This window comes from Anguilla rostrata, chromosome 5, assembly GCF_018555375.3.
Source record: "Anguilla rostrata isolate EN2019 chromosome 5, ASM1855537v3, whole genome shotgun sequence".
Lineage (NCBI taxonomy): Eukaryota > Metazoa > Chordata > Actinopteri > Anguilliformes > Anguillidae > Anguilla > Anguilla rostrata.
The window spans coordinates 44,048,864-44,063,452 of record NC_057937.1 but is presented as its reverse complement, the minus strand read 5'-3'; the positions used below and the strand labels follow the sequence as shown (position 1 = coordinate 44,063,452).

Below are 14,589 nucleotides of genomic sequence, written 5' to 3'. Positions count from 1 at the left end.
GCGACATTATCAAATCAATTCTGTGAAAAATCATTGACACTATAGCACCAGTCTGCATTGTGCTTCCTCTTATGTTTAGGAAGGTAGCCCTACCTTGTCATACTTAGTAACTTAATGCAGTTATTCAATCGTCAACACTTTCTTACAAGACCTAGCCTACAAATAGGCTAGAAAGTGGCTAGCTAGCTTTCAAACTAGCTGCCAAGATCACTGTTTTCAGTCTAAACGACTGTGGGACTTACCCATGGAACTGTATTCTTATCATTGTTTCACACAGAAATGTATTCTTATACAGAAATGGAGCAGAAACTTACAGGATACAAAGGGTAAAGTTGAAGCCAATGGAGAAAAATGTCCTTCAAATTGCAGTCAGACTGCCCATCAGAGAATTCAGCTACTGTAGGTGTGCATGCCATGAAGATTAAAATTCCCACGTTCATATTGTGCTTAATCACCTTGGTTTTGTACATTGAGTTGGGCAGCAAGCTTGTTTTACACTCAACATGTGCAGTAGAGGCTGTTCCCTATTGTTTCGTAGGCTTCACCACCTAGGCCATCCCACCCTCCCCAGTTCCTATGTATTTGCTCACCTTCCTTTTACTTCCACGTTTTCTTTCTGCAATTCACTACACCACTAAACTCAGTAAGTTGCACATCGCCATCTGCTGAGAAAGAATTGTAGTGACCCTTATAATTCTAGTGCTTCGCAAGAACCTTAACAGTTCCATCCTTTCCCACCAAATCATGCAGAATTTTACTGGTGAGCACCTTGCAGCTTATGTAAGCCCAATAGACTAATATGCACAGCATATTTATTCACTGGTATTGACAGCATTCTTCATGCCTAAGTGTTATGTGTGGTTACAAGTTGCCTCCATGATTGGCAGTGGCTAAACATTAAAATATCTCAAGCTTTTGATACTTGGATTTCACCCCCTCTCACCCTCTCACACAACATAAAATCTAAATAAAAATCTAACTGCAGTGAGCCCAATATTACTACCACTCAATGTGTGAAATGAGGCAAAATACATGTAAGATGAACCTATCCAATCTCTTAAATGACTCTTCTCAAACTCAATTTTATTACAGGCAGCACAGTTATGTAGATCCATTGGATGTGTCATCATACATAATTTGCTGGAATGCAGAATTATTAAAATTCATTTAACGAATCAATGATATAATGCATTCTGGAACCTTATTCCAAAGAACCGTTTATTGCAGCATACAATGTTTAAACAATTATTGCCCAAGGTTACTGTTTTCTTTGGAATTGCCCAGTTACGTTGTGAAAATACAGTACAGTGACCTTATGGTAAAGGGTTTGTTGTATTCAAAATATCAAGGGAATGGGACACAATCATTAAGTTTAAGAAACAAGCATTTCATGCAAAATATATTTGTAGTACAAAAACCTGAGTCATACTCTTAAGCACTGAACAGCAATCTAACTGAATAGATTTGCACAATATAGTAACAGGTCTAGGCATGGTGCAGCAATATGTAGCTACCTGTGAAAACAAGCCTGTGCAATAGGAAATTCAATATATTTGATTTGGTACAAACCAAACCATTCTTTTTATATTCACTAAAAACGATAAAAGTCTCTAAAAAAAGTGTCAAATGTGCATATTGCAAAACAGTGATTCCCTCACCTAGTGTAGAACCAGTGATATGGCTAGAACATTTTTCACCAAAAAGCAAGCTTCAGCTTATTCCATGCTTGATGAATAAACCAATGGATACAATTCTAAAAAAAAAACACTTACAAAGAGCTATCAATGTGGCTTTCATGTCAGATACAACTATACATTAACATTGGCTAATGTATAAGATTGTGTCTTTTATAAAAAACATTCCTTGTTTTAATGCTTGCTCGTTGCTTTACTCATTCTCTTTACTTGGTCACTGTCCAACAGTGATGATCACATGACAAAAAAAGAAGACTAAAAGAAGCACACACAGGAAATATAATATAGGATCATTACTGCAACACAATTTATGCATACATTAAAAACCCTTAAATAGAGACGAAGAAATGCTTGTGTGGTTATGATGTGGTTAAAACAGTTATTATATTTCTGGGCTCCTTTCTGAGCCATCAAGTGCAAACATATCTATAACTGTAGCCTTGTGTCCTATTTAATAATAGATACTGGCACATTCATCATGTGGATTTCATTTCAGTCACACAAATCTACCATAGATGGTGGCGTCAGGTATTTATACCAGAAAGGAAAAAGACATTCAAGCTGTAGCAGGGTTCAGTGAAAACAGAATGTGACTTAACAATATTTATTCAAATAAATAAAATGTTTTTTCTGGATAAAAATATTAGCTCTATATTATATTTGGCATTGAGTATGTTTTTGGCATTCATACAGTGTTAGAGACAATACAGTAGATTTTAGCTACATGGTAGACAAAGCAGCATTCTCGAACATTGCGCTGAAATTCAGTACAGAAACTGAACAACTTTCCCCAAACTTCATTAAAATACATATGATTTTTAAACCCAAATGCATTACTAGATTATCACAACTGATTGAGTGATTTCCTTGATTACAATATTCATAATCATGCATGAAATATTTCAGACTGAATTGCAATTTTATGTAAATATGCACTTGTGCCAAGCCAACTGCACAGAGCACATAAAGGTTACCTTGGTTACCTGTTGAAATAAGGACCATGTGCACAACAAATGCTACTCTATAATGGCACCATGATGTGCATGACTTGCTTCCTTAACCACAGATGCGTTCCACATTGGGGCATTGCTTTCTAAACTGAGCATAAAATAAAAAATTTTTAAAGGCATCTTGCAATGTACCATATGCTATAATTGTGCACTGAATTAATGAATTAAGAACTCCTTAGTGGATAGCCACAGTAATACTCATCTAGTAAGCAGAAGATTCCACAATGTGCCGATAAATACACTGGGAGCAACATGTAGTAACAAGGAAAGTGAATACATTACTTCACACAAATCCTCATTTTGTTGGCTTTTTTCTAAACAAAAAAAAAAACCTCAGATGAAACATTTGGTAATTGGGTCATCTGCTCCAAATCCCCTGCTCCCCCCCCCTCCTCCTCTCCATCCCCTTTTCTTTGAGCATTAGGGGAGAGCTATAGTCCTGCTACTGCCATTGCTCCACTCTAACAGCCACACTTTCCCTGGTCCTGGTTCTGGTTCTGGTCTTCCGTGATTTTCTCTGTGGAGTTATGCCCGTTGGACCACACTGTGCCATCAGGGATCCAGGACTTGTCCGCGCAGCGATCCATCCTCTTCATGATGAGGTCCAGCAGGACGTCCACCACCTGGCTTACATTGCGCCCATTGGCCGCACTTGTCTCAAAGTACGGAATTCTGTTGGGTGGAAGAGCATTGTTTTGCAGTGTTACGGCATTAAAAACAAATCTTGAGTATTTTTTCATCCCTTAATTTTTCCCTTTCTTCCAATTTTGAATGGCCAATTATCATTGCAGGCCTGTCCCATCTGCATAATACCCTCTGATAATTCAGGATAGTGCAGACAAGTATGAATCTCTTCCTTTTTACTGTCCAGCCCTGAATCTGAGCTGTAGGGTCATTGCACTAGCAGCACACAAGCAGGCTGCAGGCACCCATCTGACTGCAGCTGTCATTCTTAGAGCACGTGCAGGAGCTGCACAGAACACTCAGGAGCAGGGACCTTCCAGGAATTTCTGGGCCCTGTGCAAATTCAATCTGTGGGCCACCTTCCCATCTCTTGAAAATGTTTGAAAATAATTACAAGCCATTCGAGGGTCCTCCCCACCGAGGGGCCCTGGTTAATCAGATCTACTATACCACTGTGACACTCCTACTCAGGAGTTAGCCTAGTTAATTATTTGAATACATGTAATGTTGTCTGTTTTTTCTACACTACTGACCAATGACTTCCCAAAATGCTTCCAAGTGTCTGGCAGATGCACCTCAATATTTTCCAAAAATCAAGTCTGTATTCAGAACTGAAATATGACCCACACCTAGCTAAACATGATAACTTGATACCTTTCGCACTATTAACACTGTTAACAAAATAAAAATAGCCAGAGACAAAAGTGCATCTGTTGGGTTATGGTGTTACAAGAATGTCAACATGATAAAATTGCAATAACAAAAATAAAGGCTAACTACACACACCTCTGTTTGTATGGTTGGGCCTCTTTCTGTTTTTCCTTTCATTCAAATTTATTTTGTACTACAACTATAAAGCATTTTACTATGCTATATTGTATTAAGATATTTTTTATAAATAAATAGTTGTCTCATAGGAATGTTCACTGCACAGTAGACCTTTTTGGTCACACACACACAATATTTTAATTGGAACATATAAATATTCAATGGAATATTCAACTTAATTTGCATTCCACTAGAAAACACTCACTCACAGTGTTGTTGTGGGAGCTATTCAACATTGCATTAACTGCATTTACAAATTATAAATAATTAAAATACTTCAAAAGATATCCTGTATTAGTGTCTAATTAAAGTGATATAAAATTTTAGTGTATTAGTGTCTAATTAAAATCAGTATATCTCTGTATTAATTTGATCCCTGTGAAATCTGCAGTTTGTATTTGCATGTACATCATCTGGCCGCCACTCTTGGTGAGGATCTGTGACATACAGTATGGCCAAGGGCAGGACAATTTACACGTGGTTGGTAAATGTTTGCTTTCAAAGAAGGTGATCCAGGCTCTCTGCATGTGACAGGAGTTTTTGTCTACATCATCCTGAGCAAACAGTCCTCAACTCCTGCCCTCTAAACAAATGTTTCCCAGAGGACTACTGCATGGACACCTACCCAAATTTCTCCGCTAGTTCCAGGGCGTCCTCCTCCTTCACCTCCCTTTGGCCTTCCAGGTCACATTTGTTACCACACAACACAATATCTGGACTTTCACAATAGGCATGCATCTGTAACTGACCTGTAAATAAAAACAAGATAAATGACTTGGCCTCTCTATCTGATAAGCAGAAAGCACTCTCCAGCTATGAGTTAAACAGTTGGCAAATATATAAAGCATGACTTGTGCAGAATTAGTTCTACTAAATTGTCTCATGAAATGGTAGTTTTGTTGGCATTTATAGTCAGATGCCAGCATGTAAGGACTCACTCATCCAGTTTCTGACACTGAGGAAAGTCTGCTCATTCATGAGGTCGAACAAGAGGAGGAAACCCATGGCGTCTCGAAAGAAAGCGGTTGTCAAACTCCGAAACCTGAAACCGTGAAGAAAAAGGTCCTGTTCATTCTTTACCCCAAAATAGTTCTGCCAAGAAATACTTGTGTATCAAGTACAGGATACAATGATTTGTGCACTTAATATCATTCATTTCACTCATTTGTGTAGTGCCTGATTGCAATCAGCTTTGCGCTAAATACCTTTAGTGTTATTGTCTACTCTGTTCAGTTACCTATGGTTGCCAGTATTAATATCATTTGGGGTTTTGTTCCTAACATAACTTGCCTTGAAAACTGGGATTTGGAAAAAAGCATCAGCCAATTTGATTAACTTCAAAGCATGCAACCATGCAACCATTAGACTGAAGTGCTAATTCAAAATTCTGACAGGTCCCAGTGTTAAATGACCATACAGGGTCTAGGAATCATTGGGCACTCTTGTATTTTGTGGTGTTGCCTAAGATCATTGATTTGTGCGTTTCATTTTCCTTTCATTGTTTAATAAAGAGAAAGTAAAAGTCAAAGACCATATAAGAGGTCTCTGCAGGGTAATTCCCACAGTTCCTCACCTCTCCTGCCCAGCAGTGTCCCACAGCTGGAGGTGAATCCTCTGTCCCCTCCCAGAATTCCCATCTGGACCACCGGATTTGTACATCTTTAGCACAACACACAAGCAGGCCAAACTTTAGGAACACTAGATAATTATCTCCCATAGGGATATTGCACAAAAAGCCCAGTATTCCTCACTAGTGGAAAACCCAATTTAACAATGTGACATAGGTTTCTACCGTTTGCCTTTGGGATTTAAATGATCATTCGGCATGATATGATGCACCTGAGCTAACAAGATGCTCATATTTGACGAAGTGACGTATCATATTTGTTTTCCAGGCGTTTTGCTAAACTCAGTAGTGCATTAGTCACATTCCTCTGCACTGAGAGTTTCCTGGGAGGCCATTCCATACCTGGAGCTCTGAGATCCATGAACATTTTTCCCAGCACACAGAGGCCAATAAAACATCAGAGAATTTCTCTCACCAAATAACTCTGAGCTTTAATTCTGCAGTAAAATGAACATCTAATTTACTAATTCAGCATTACAGATTGCCCTTAGGTCTTTAAAACTCAACATCTGTGGAATAAAACCTGAATAAAACCTGACAGTTTTATACTTGCACTACCAATACTAATGACAACCAATACGATTTAAGAGCATCATTGAAACATTATTTATAAATACAAAAGCACTACACAAGTCACATCTTCAATGTTGTTTTCTCCCCTTATTTAGATTTTTTTTTATTTATAGCAATTTATTAAAATTTTATATCACTGCTTGACTATGCATAAGTAATCATGCAGTTTCCACAGTCATTCTTAATGCAATAGATATTTGATCACTGTGGAATGGAATGAGTGGTAATTTCACAGTCCAATTACCTCATTCCTGGACAAGATGCATATTTAATAATAATTACAGGTGGCAGAAGGAATTGAGAGAGAAATTGAATTCATGGTCTGATGGCATGAGCGATGACATCACAGGAAGGAGTAAAGCAATTGAGTAGATTGGTGGTAACAGTATGTTTTCAGACCAATTAAACAAATTATGTTAAAAGGTGCCAAGAGTGTTTTCTGTGAGATAGTTAAAACAGAGAGTGTCCATGGCTGAACATAGCAGAGATTTATGCATCTGTTCTGTGAGGGACATTGGCTAGTTGTGTGTTTGGGGCTTCCAACTAAACTCTTTCTTGGGATTCATTCTACTGTGTATATCCTGACTGCATAAACATTCAAATCCAACTCACACAAGTTAAATGAAAATTTTATAGTGAACATATGACAATTTCTCATTTCAAACATCCCCAGATTTTAAAAGTACATTTTAAAATCTTATCCAGAGTTCTTATTTGACCTTTAAAATGAATCACTTACCACTCTTTTCTCTCTGAAGTCTATTCCAACAGTTGTAATAAATTTGGAGTTAAACTTGCCATCTGTATACTGGTAAAGGAAGCTGGTCTTGCCCACTCCAGAGTCGCCAAGTGCCAGGAGCTTTATGAGGTAGTCATATTCCCCATCAGACATAGTGAGAACTTTTTTCTGTCCTGGAAAACATAACAAAGCACCATTACGCTATTACTGCTCATATAAGATGCAATCAGTCAACAAGGAAGGCTGAAGTTGACAGAAAATGCAATTCTGAAACATGTACAGTGCTGCAACAAAAAGTTTTTTTGGTTTGTGAATTCTGCGACAGGTAAGAAACAATATCTGTGCACTAGTTCTCTTCTACAGTAAGACTAGCATCCAAAAGGATCTTCCTTCATGGAGATGCTACATTGGCCAACAGTGAAATTAATCATCAACTCCCTTCTGAATAACTGTAACCATAATGGCAGCCATGCAGTAACTCAAGATCACAGGTTAAATCCCAAATGGAGCACTGTCATTGCACCCTTGAGCAAGGTAGGCTAATTAACCTAAATTGCTTCTGTAAATTATCCAACTATATGATGGTTGATTTCAATACTTGAAATGGATGTTGTGTAAGTCGCTCATGATAAGGGACCCTAATAAGCATGTAAATAAATAATGACACTGTGGTTATAGGTCCCCTGATCCACCTACTGATGCTTACAGGAAATGAATAAAGGCAGTATTTATTTTACTACTGCCAGACAATAAGACACATTCAACAGACACATTCAATACCCTAAACCTACCATTAACCTTCATTAAAGAACTCATTGATCCCATAGTTGCCCGATATATCCTGACTTTAAAAGCAAACATTCACTCTTTTCTTCTAAACCCAAGTTATTTCAAGTGAACCATGCATATATAACAAGAAATTAATAGGACTGTGACTTCAAAAATATCTATTATCAGATGGAAAGGGGACAAACATTGTTTTTACTAGTCATGGCTATATGCATGTTGGGTTCAGCCCTGAAAATTATTTAGTGCAACCAGGTGGCTTATGACAAAGCAGCAGCACATTTGCACACACGTGTCCATCCGTCCGCCTCTGGTCTTGGGAGAGGGAGAACAGAGTTTAGGCTATGCAAGTTGTTTATCCAAGTGAACAATGGTGTCTATCAAATGTTAATGAAAGAAATAAACAGAGCGATTCCCAGAGAGACAGCATGAAATCCATCATATGACTGCACTGTGTGGAAGCATTCAGACAGGTCCTGCATTCTTTTACTCTCGCCAGTGCTTAAATCCCATTCTGCAGCAGCTTAACACCTGCAGCAAAATTAACTTCCGTGATAAACAGTGTGTTACTGTGGCTGCACCTCCACTCCATGCCCTCACTAGCACCAGGGAAAAGCATGAAAAATATTGGAGCCTTCCACTGGAAAACAGTTTGTCTGCACTTGCATATCAAGCATGTGCCTGCCTGCTGATGCCATTCAATTAATCTACAGAAACAGAGACAAGCTATTTTCTCTCAGTGGACCATGACGGCACATGCGCAAAACATATGTATAATTTACCCATGACCACAAGAACATTACAGAAAAAGAATGCAAATGTCTGAATGCCTGACTTCCGCAGAGGCAATGCAAAATTAACCCTCCTCCTCCTACAGTTAGCCAGCCTTCTTTTTTTTTTCTTTCTTTTTTTTTTTTAACAGGATGAGGAAGCAATGTGAGCCATCTTCAATTAATCAGATTAACGGCAGCAAGTCAAGTGAAATACGACTGCATTCAGCAGACACTTATCACATGAGCTTCGCGCTCATTACCCTGATAAGGTCTGAAACTGACGGGGAATTCAAGAGGAAGAACACTCAAATAAATATGCTTAAATCCAGAAAAAAATGAGCAACACATTTAAGAGCACAATTGTCTGTGTGGAATATTACATTTTGCTTATCCGCTGTCAAAAAACCGATGGGTTTTATCTGTTTTTTTCCTCCCTCCACAGTTCCCAAATCCCTCGCCCAAGACACTACTTCACTCTAGAAATGTAACTTGTGCTTCAGCAAAGCCCTGTCTCAACATTAGTGTTATCTGAACTTTAGGAAGGAAGCTCTAACAGTAATGACGACACTGAGAACAGGCTCATCAACCGTTAAGCAATGCCTTGCAGCGGTCATTGCAGCAGGACTTCACAACAGAAATGCGCAGAAAGATGAAGAAAAAGCACACGTTGCCCGAACACAGCGTCTGATGGATTTGCTCAAGCGCTTTGTTGTTCATTGCGCCAGAACAAGAGAAAGCACCCCTGGGACTCATTTATTCAATGGCACTGCATGAGCACGGTGTAACGCACAGAGGAAAGCACAGTAGCAGAATGCAACCTGCTCATACAGGGGGGAGGCCAAGATTGCTTCAGCCATTTTACGATCTCTCTCCAGGAGCACCCCAATTCATCACAACCCAACAGCATGAGCAAGACTTGTATGAAGAATACACAGCTGGCAAATTTAAAGACTGCAATGTGAACCCACCTGACCCCCCCCCCCCCCCCCCCAAGACAAAAAAGAGAGGGACAAACGCAAACTTCTCTCAGTATATATTTTAGCATAACATGAGTCTGTGTAGGCAAGTTTATGGTCCTTTATTTATCAACACAGAAACTTTCCTTTACCATATTACTGCCTTTGGTTCATGCCCAGAAGCCCACAGCTAATTTCTGAAGTGCATTGTTGCTGGTCTCTGTAATTTCAGGAACATCTGTTGCAGTGCATAGACACAGAAAAAACGTATCTGGCTTATGCACTGTCAAGACATTCTGAATGCAAATAGTATTACAGATGGCTAATCCAATGTGGGAGATCAAATTCTGTCCATCATCAAAATTCAGAAGGCCCTACTGAATTTTCACTACTCTGCTCAGATAAACTTCCATCACATCATAAACGTAGATAGTTCCAAAAATTCAGAGAGCCTTAAAGAGAAAAAGTTTAGGAATCATGAACTCACAAAAAACGATTAGTCTAGACGCAGGGTACATTTGGTTAATTAGGCTTACAGTAATGTGTAAATCAAAATTATTTTGTAAGGACATAAAATAAGACTGCACTTAACTGTACAACACACTCCACACACCAACCACAACTTCATGGCAAATTGCAAAGCTTGGAAACTGCACTTGTCCAAATCATGTTATAAACATTCCAAGCAAAGATCCCTGTCACATGACCCAAAATCCTGTGTGTGTGTGTGTGTTTGTCTGTGTGTGTGTGTCCATTCCCAAGGATTATCCCAGGAGCACACACCTTAATACGTTGTGTGAAAAGTAGTTTCACCCTACAGTAAACCACCATCCTCCTCCCTTTATAAATATTTAGCAACGGTCCTCCACCCTTGCAGCATGAGCTCCAGAACTACGCTAAATCTATACACGACTGCCTGAAAGGCATTCTAAAAAATGCTACTGGTGCAGGAATCCTGAAGCACAACATTCTTATGAGACTCAATTACCGCAGTAGGACAATTGTAGCAAATCCTCTGTTCTTTGACATCAGATGAATTACAGACTAATTCTGCTCAATTTCACCCCAACAGTTGCCAAGTTTCAGTGGTTTCTCACAGGTAAGTCAATTCATATACAGAAACCACATTACAGCCTCCAGGGCTTACCCCTCCAGGCTGGTAGACTCCCCAGGACTGACACTGAAGGGCAGTAAGGCAGCTGAGGGAATCTCAGCCCCTCCTGAAGGCTCTACCTGTCCTACCCACCTACATAGTAGAATTTGTTTATAGTCAATATAGCAGGCTGAGCTTTGGTGGAAAGGAGGTGTCGGCAATGCCAAACCAAATCAAGGCATACTAACCTGATATACTTCAAATGTTTTATTTGGAATTATTGTTCTGAGAACAGAATATCCTATTTAACATGTGCATGCTGTTCAAATAAATGGTTTTCTTGTTAACATGTGCAATCAGTCCAGTAGCACTAGAGATATTGCGGTTTTCATTGCCAAAATAGTTGAGTTCCTCCAACCCTGAATGAGAAGCAACCGTTCACTTTTTTTAAATGACAAGAGTTTTTCCAAGAAACCATATATTAAAATGACTATAGATGTTAAGAAAATGTACAAAGGTAAAAACTTTTTGTCAAATTTGATGACAAACATTTTGCAAGTGGAAACTGAGATTATTCTTAATGATCACAATTCCACAACCATTCTGGCCTCAACGAATGTGTCTTGTAAACAGTGGGATTTCATTTTAAACCCTTGCAAATATATTCACAGCATGCAGTTGGCATTTTGTGAAAGCCAATCTCTTGATAAATTAAGGTTGTTGAAAATTTGTTTACATCATAACTATGTGGTTAAGCCTTTTTCAACACAATGCAGGTTTCGCTTGTTGCCTTTAGCTGTCAATCATCTCCATTCATTTTACACAGATGGTTTTAGGTTTCCACACTCTCAGCAAATGGGACCCAACTGATTTCACCGGTCAGTAATTGAAGCAATTAAAAATTGAACCGCTTTCAATTGTAATTATTTGCCATTTTGGAACATACAGCACAGTAAATGAAAACATAAATTGGTCTGACCAATTGAAATTCTTGTGAATATGGGATATCTTTATTTTAGGGCATATATACCCATTTCTGGTATAATATGGCTTTTAGGGGGGTAAATCGTCATTTAATATATATAAAACGTTTAATTAAGAGCAATTAACGTCTTATTAAGTATAATTAGCAGAGCATTACAATTCAGCGCTGGTTACTACGGTTGGAACAAAACCAACATAGGCCTACTCAGACCTCAGGTCCACGGTTGAAAAACACGGATCTATAGACTCACCCACGAAGACTTCCACCCATGAACTCGGCCCACTGATTTCACAAATTAAATCTACCTCCTCGTGGAAGAATTGTACTAATTAGCAAATCCAGTAGATTGGAACAAAATACTGGGGAGGATTTTGACTTAGTAAACCTGGATGTTTCACCTCTACAATTGAAGCGCCGTTTAGATCAGTCGCTCTCAAACTCGGTCCTCGGGGACCACTGTTTATTCTGGATTTCATTCCAACCTCAACTGCAATCCCAGAATTTTAACAAGATGTTAATTTGTGTGGGTGCGCGCACCTAATTCTACTAATCAACCACTAGAGTCTTTACTAAGCAGCACCTTGATTAGTAATCCTTTCTGGATAAGACTGGGGACCCGACTCTAAAAAATGAGAAGCGCCTAATGAAGAAAAATTAACACCTTATTAAAATTCTGGAATTGCAGTTGAGGTTGGAATGAAAACCAACATACACAGTGGTACCCCAGGACCGAGTTTGAGAACCACTGGTTTAGATGCTAGCAGTAAAAACGGTCCCACTTTCCAGTGAGCAACTTCGACTTGTCCTCAAATTGAACGTTGCCGTCAAATATGGAGAAGGAACTTTTTCTCTTAACAGCAAATGACATTTGTTTGGTTAATTTCCGTCCATAACATACTTGGTGATTGCATTTTCGATTTAGAAGCAATTACGCTAGTTCTGCAACCGTACTGTGTAGTGATAACTGCCAATATGTAGCCTACTCACTTCGTACATTAGAAAAGCATGCAAGTTTCAGAAATGACTGGCGATTTCACAAGTAATGTGTCTGTTTACTAAGAGTAAAAAAAGTTCAGCTAGCTACAGTCTATGGCTACGTAACAAAACCAGCACATCCAGGAAACACAAATTAGGTGAATCAACTTACCACAAACGATAAAGTTTCTTTCCGATCTTTTGGTTTTAAAATATAGGTAGCTATAGGCTATTTGTTAATACGCTTCCCGATGAGTTCCCTTTGGCCGCTATAATTCGATACTTTTACATTCCTCTCTATCCCATGTAGCTACAGTTGCACTCGTTTTTATCTAACATCACTTCCCGTTTAGTACTGAACCGAGTCCCTCCTCCTGCATAATAACCCAAGACGTGGAGACAGTAGCCAAGACTGCCGCACCGCTTTGTTGCATGGTTGTAACTTGACACTGCTGTTGTACACAGGTGGTTTTGTTTGTTTAGCTACTTTTTAGTAAATGTAACATGAATTTTTAGAATATTGTTTAGGTGTGAATAAGTGGAAATCATCAAAGCAGTACCAGTATTTACAAACAGTTAGTTTGCATATAAACCACGTTTACATTTAACAAATAAGTAATACGTTTATTCAGTGACAATATTCAGAATGACACCACTGAACCTTTTCTTTAAATTACGGTATACCCCTTATTTACAGCAGGTAGATTAGGGTCACCAGAAACTGAGTGAGCTATATTACGGAAGCATTGACGATAGTGCCATCCAGTGGAACTAAAATTAACGGCATGGTTACTTTAAAACACCTCAGCAAAACTGCAGATTCCATATATTGTTGATCTGGTGTGTGCACGAGTTACATAGTTTCAAACTTAATGTTCAGCCAACAGATTTGACTGCGCCAAAACTGAGACGACGAAGGCACTTCAATCAGTACTGCCAATATGCCAACTCTCAGTCCTGGTAGCACAGTTAACTTACACTTAACAGGTAAACAAGACAATATTATCAAGTCCGTTGAGAAACTATTTGCAGTCCATTGAGAGAACTTGGTTACCACATTACTTATTTATATTATTATGTTCTAACTTTTCCCCGCTCTGAACCACGATTGCGTCTTCTTGGTTGATAGTAGAGTGGGTCATATTCTTGTTGAGCGGTCTGAACATGGGTTTGTAAATATAAACTCCACCTGCAACCCCAAGAAACGTTGCCAGGGCCATCCCAGGAAAGGGGATCCTTCGACGATACATGATGATCCTTTTAAGTTAGCAACCGGCCTTTTCAGTCACATCGGAACCTCGGTCACTTTGCGCTGGTACCGTATTCTTTGGCTATAAAAGTGAAAACATGATCAACGTTAGGCTTCTCTTGTTAGTCATCCAACATAGATTGTCGCCGGTAGGCAAACTGGCTTGCTAACGCTATTCACAAGTTGTTTTGCATGTGAATTTGCATTAGCTGCTTAGCGAGCTAGTTACCAGCATGACAACGTGGTAACATACAGTAGTCTACACTGTAACATAAGCGCTAGCTTGCAAGGTAAACCAACTATTGTATGACTGCGATAACTAGTCTACTGTTACTACTGTTAACCATCATGGTGCTAGACATCCAAAATGAATCAATATAGCAAACATGTATCACAAATACCTATTGCCACTCACCACAATGCGTAGTATTAATATTAATACTGAAATGCCTCCCTTCGAGGAGACGAGGATAGGTCAGGCCAAGAGCGTAGCAAAAAAATAAAAAATCTACGGCGAGTCAAAGTGGACAGACATCTCCACATTTTATTGCGGAAAACCACATCGAATCTAAAGTAATTGCATCATGTGCATAATAAAGCCACATTTTTCGTACACG

The 14,589-nt window shown here is 39.0% G+C and overlaps 1 protein-coding gene across 5 annotated transcripts; it reads right to left on the bottom strand.

The window, feature by feature from the left end:
* Positions 1-1,199: 1,199 nt before the first annotated feature.
* On the bottom strand, positions 1,200-14,536 carry LOC135255359 (ras-related protein Rab-27A-like). 5 transcript variants are annotated; one of them, XM_064336435.1, is made up of 7 exons: positions 14,388-14,536; positions 13,913-14,054; positions 7,156-7,328; positions 5,790-5,875; positions 5,155-5,258; positions 4,842-4,965; positions 1,200-3,376 (listed from the first exon to the last, which is right to left on the bottom strand). In XM_064336435.1, the coding sequence occupies exons 2-7, from the start codon at positions 13,971-13,973 to the stop codon at positions 3,166-3,168; spliced, it is 759 nt and encodes a 252-aa protein (XP_064192505.1). In that variant the 5' UTR covers positions 13,974-14,054; positions 14,388-14,536; the 3' UTR covers positions 1,200-3,165. The 5 variants fall into 5 exon arrangements, with proteins under 5 accessions (XP_064192505.1, XP_064192506.1, XP_064192507.1 ...); XM_064336436.1 differs by having other exon boundaries at positions 14,374-14,497; XM_064336437.1 differs by lacking the exons at positions 13,913-14,054; positions 14,388-14,536 and adding an exon at positions 12,896-13,783.
* Positions 14,537-14,589: the final 53 nt, after the last annotated feature.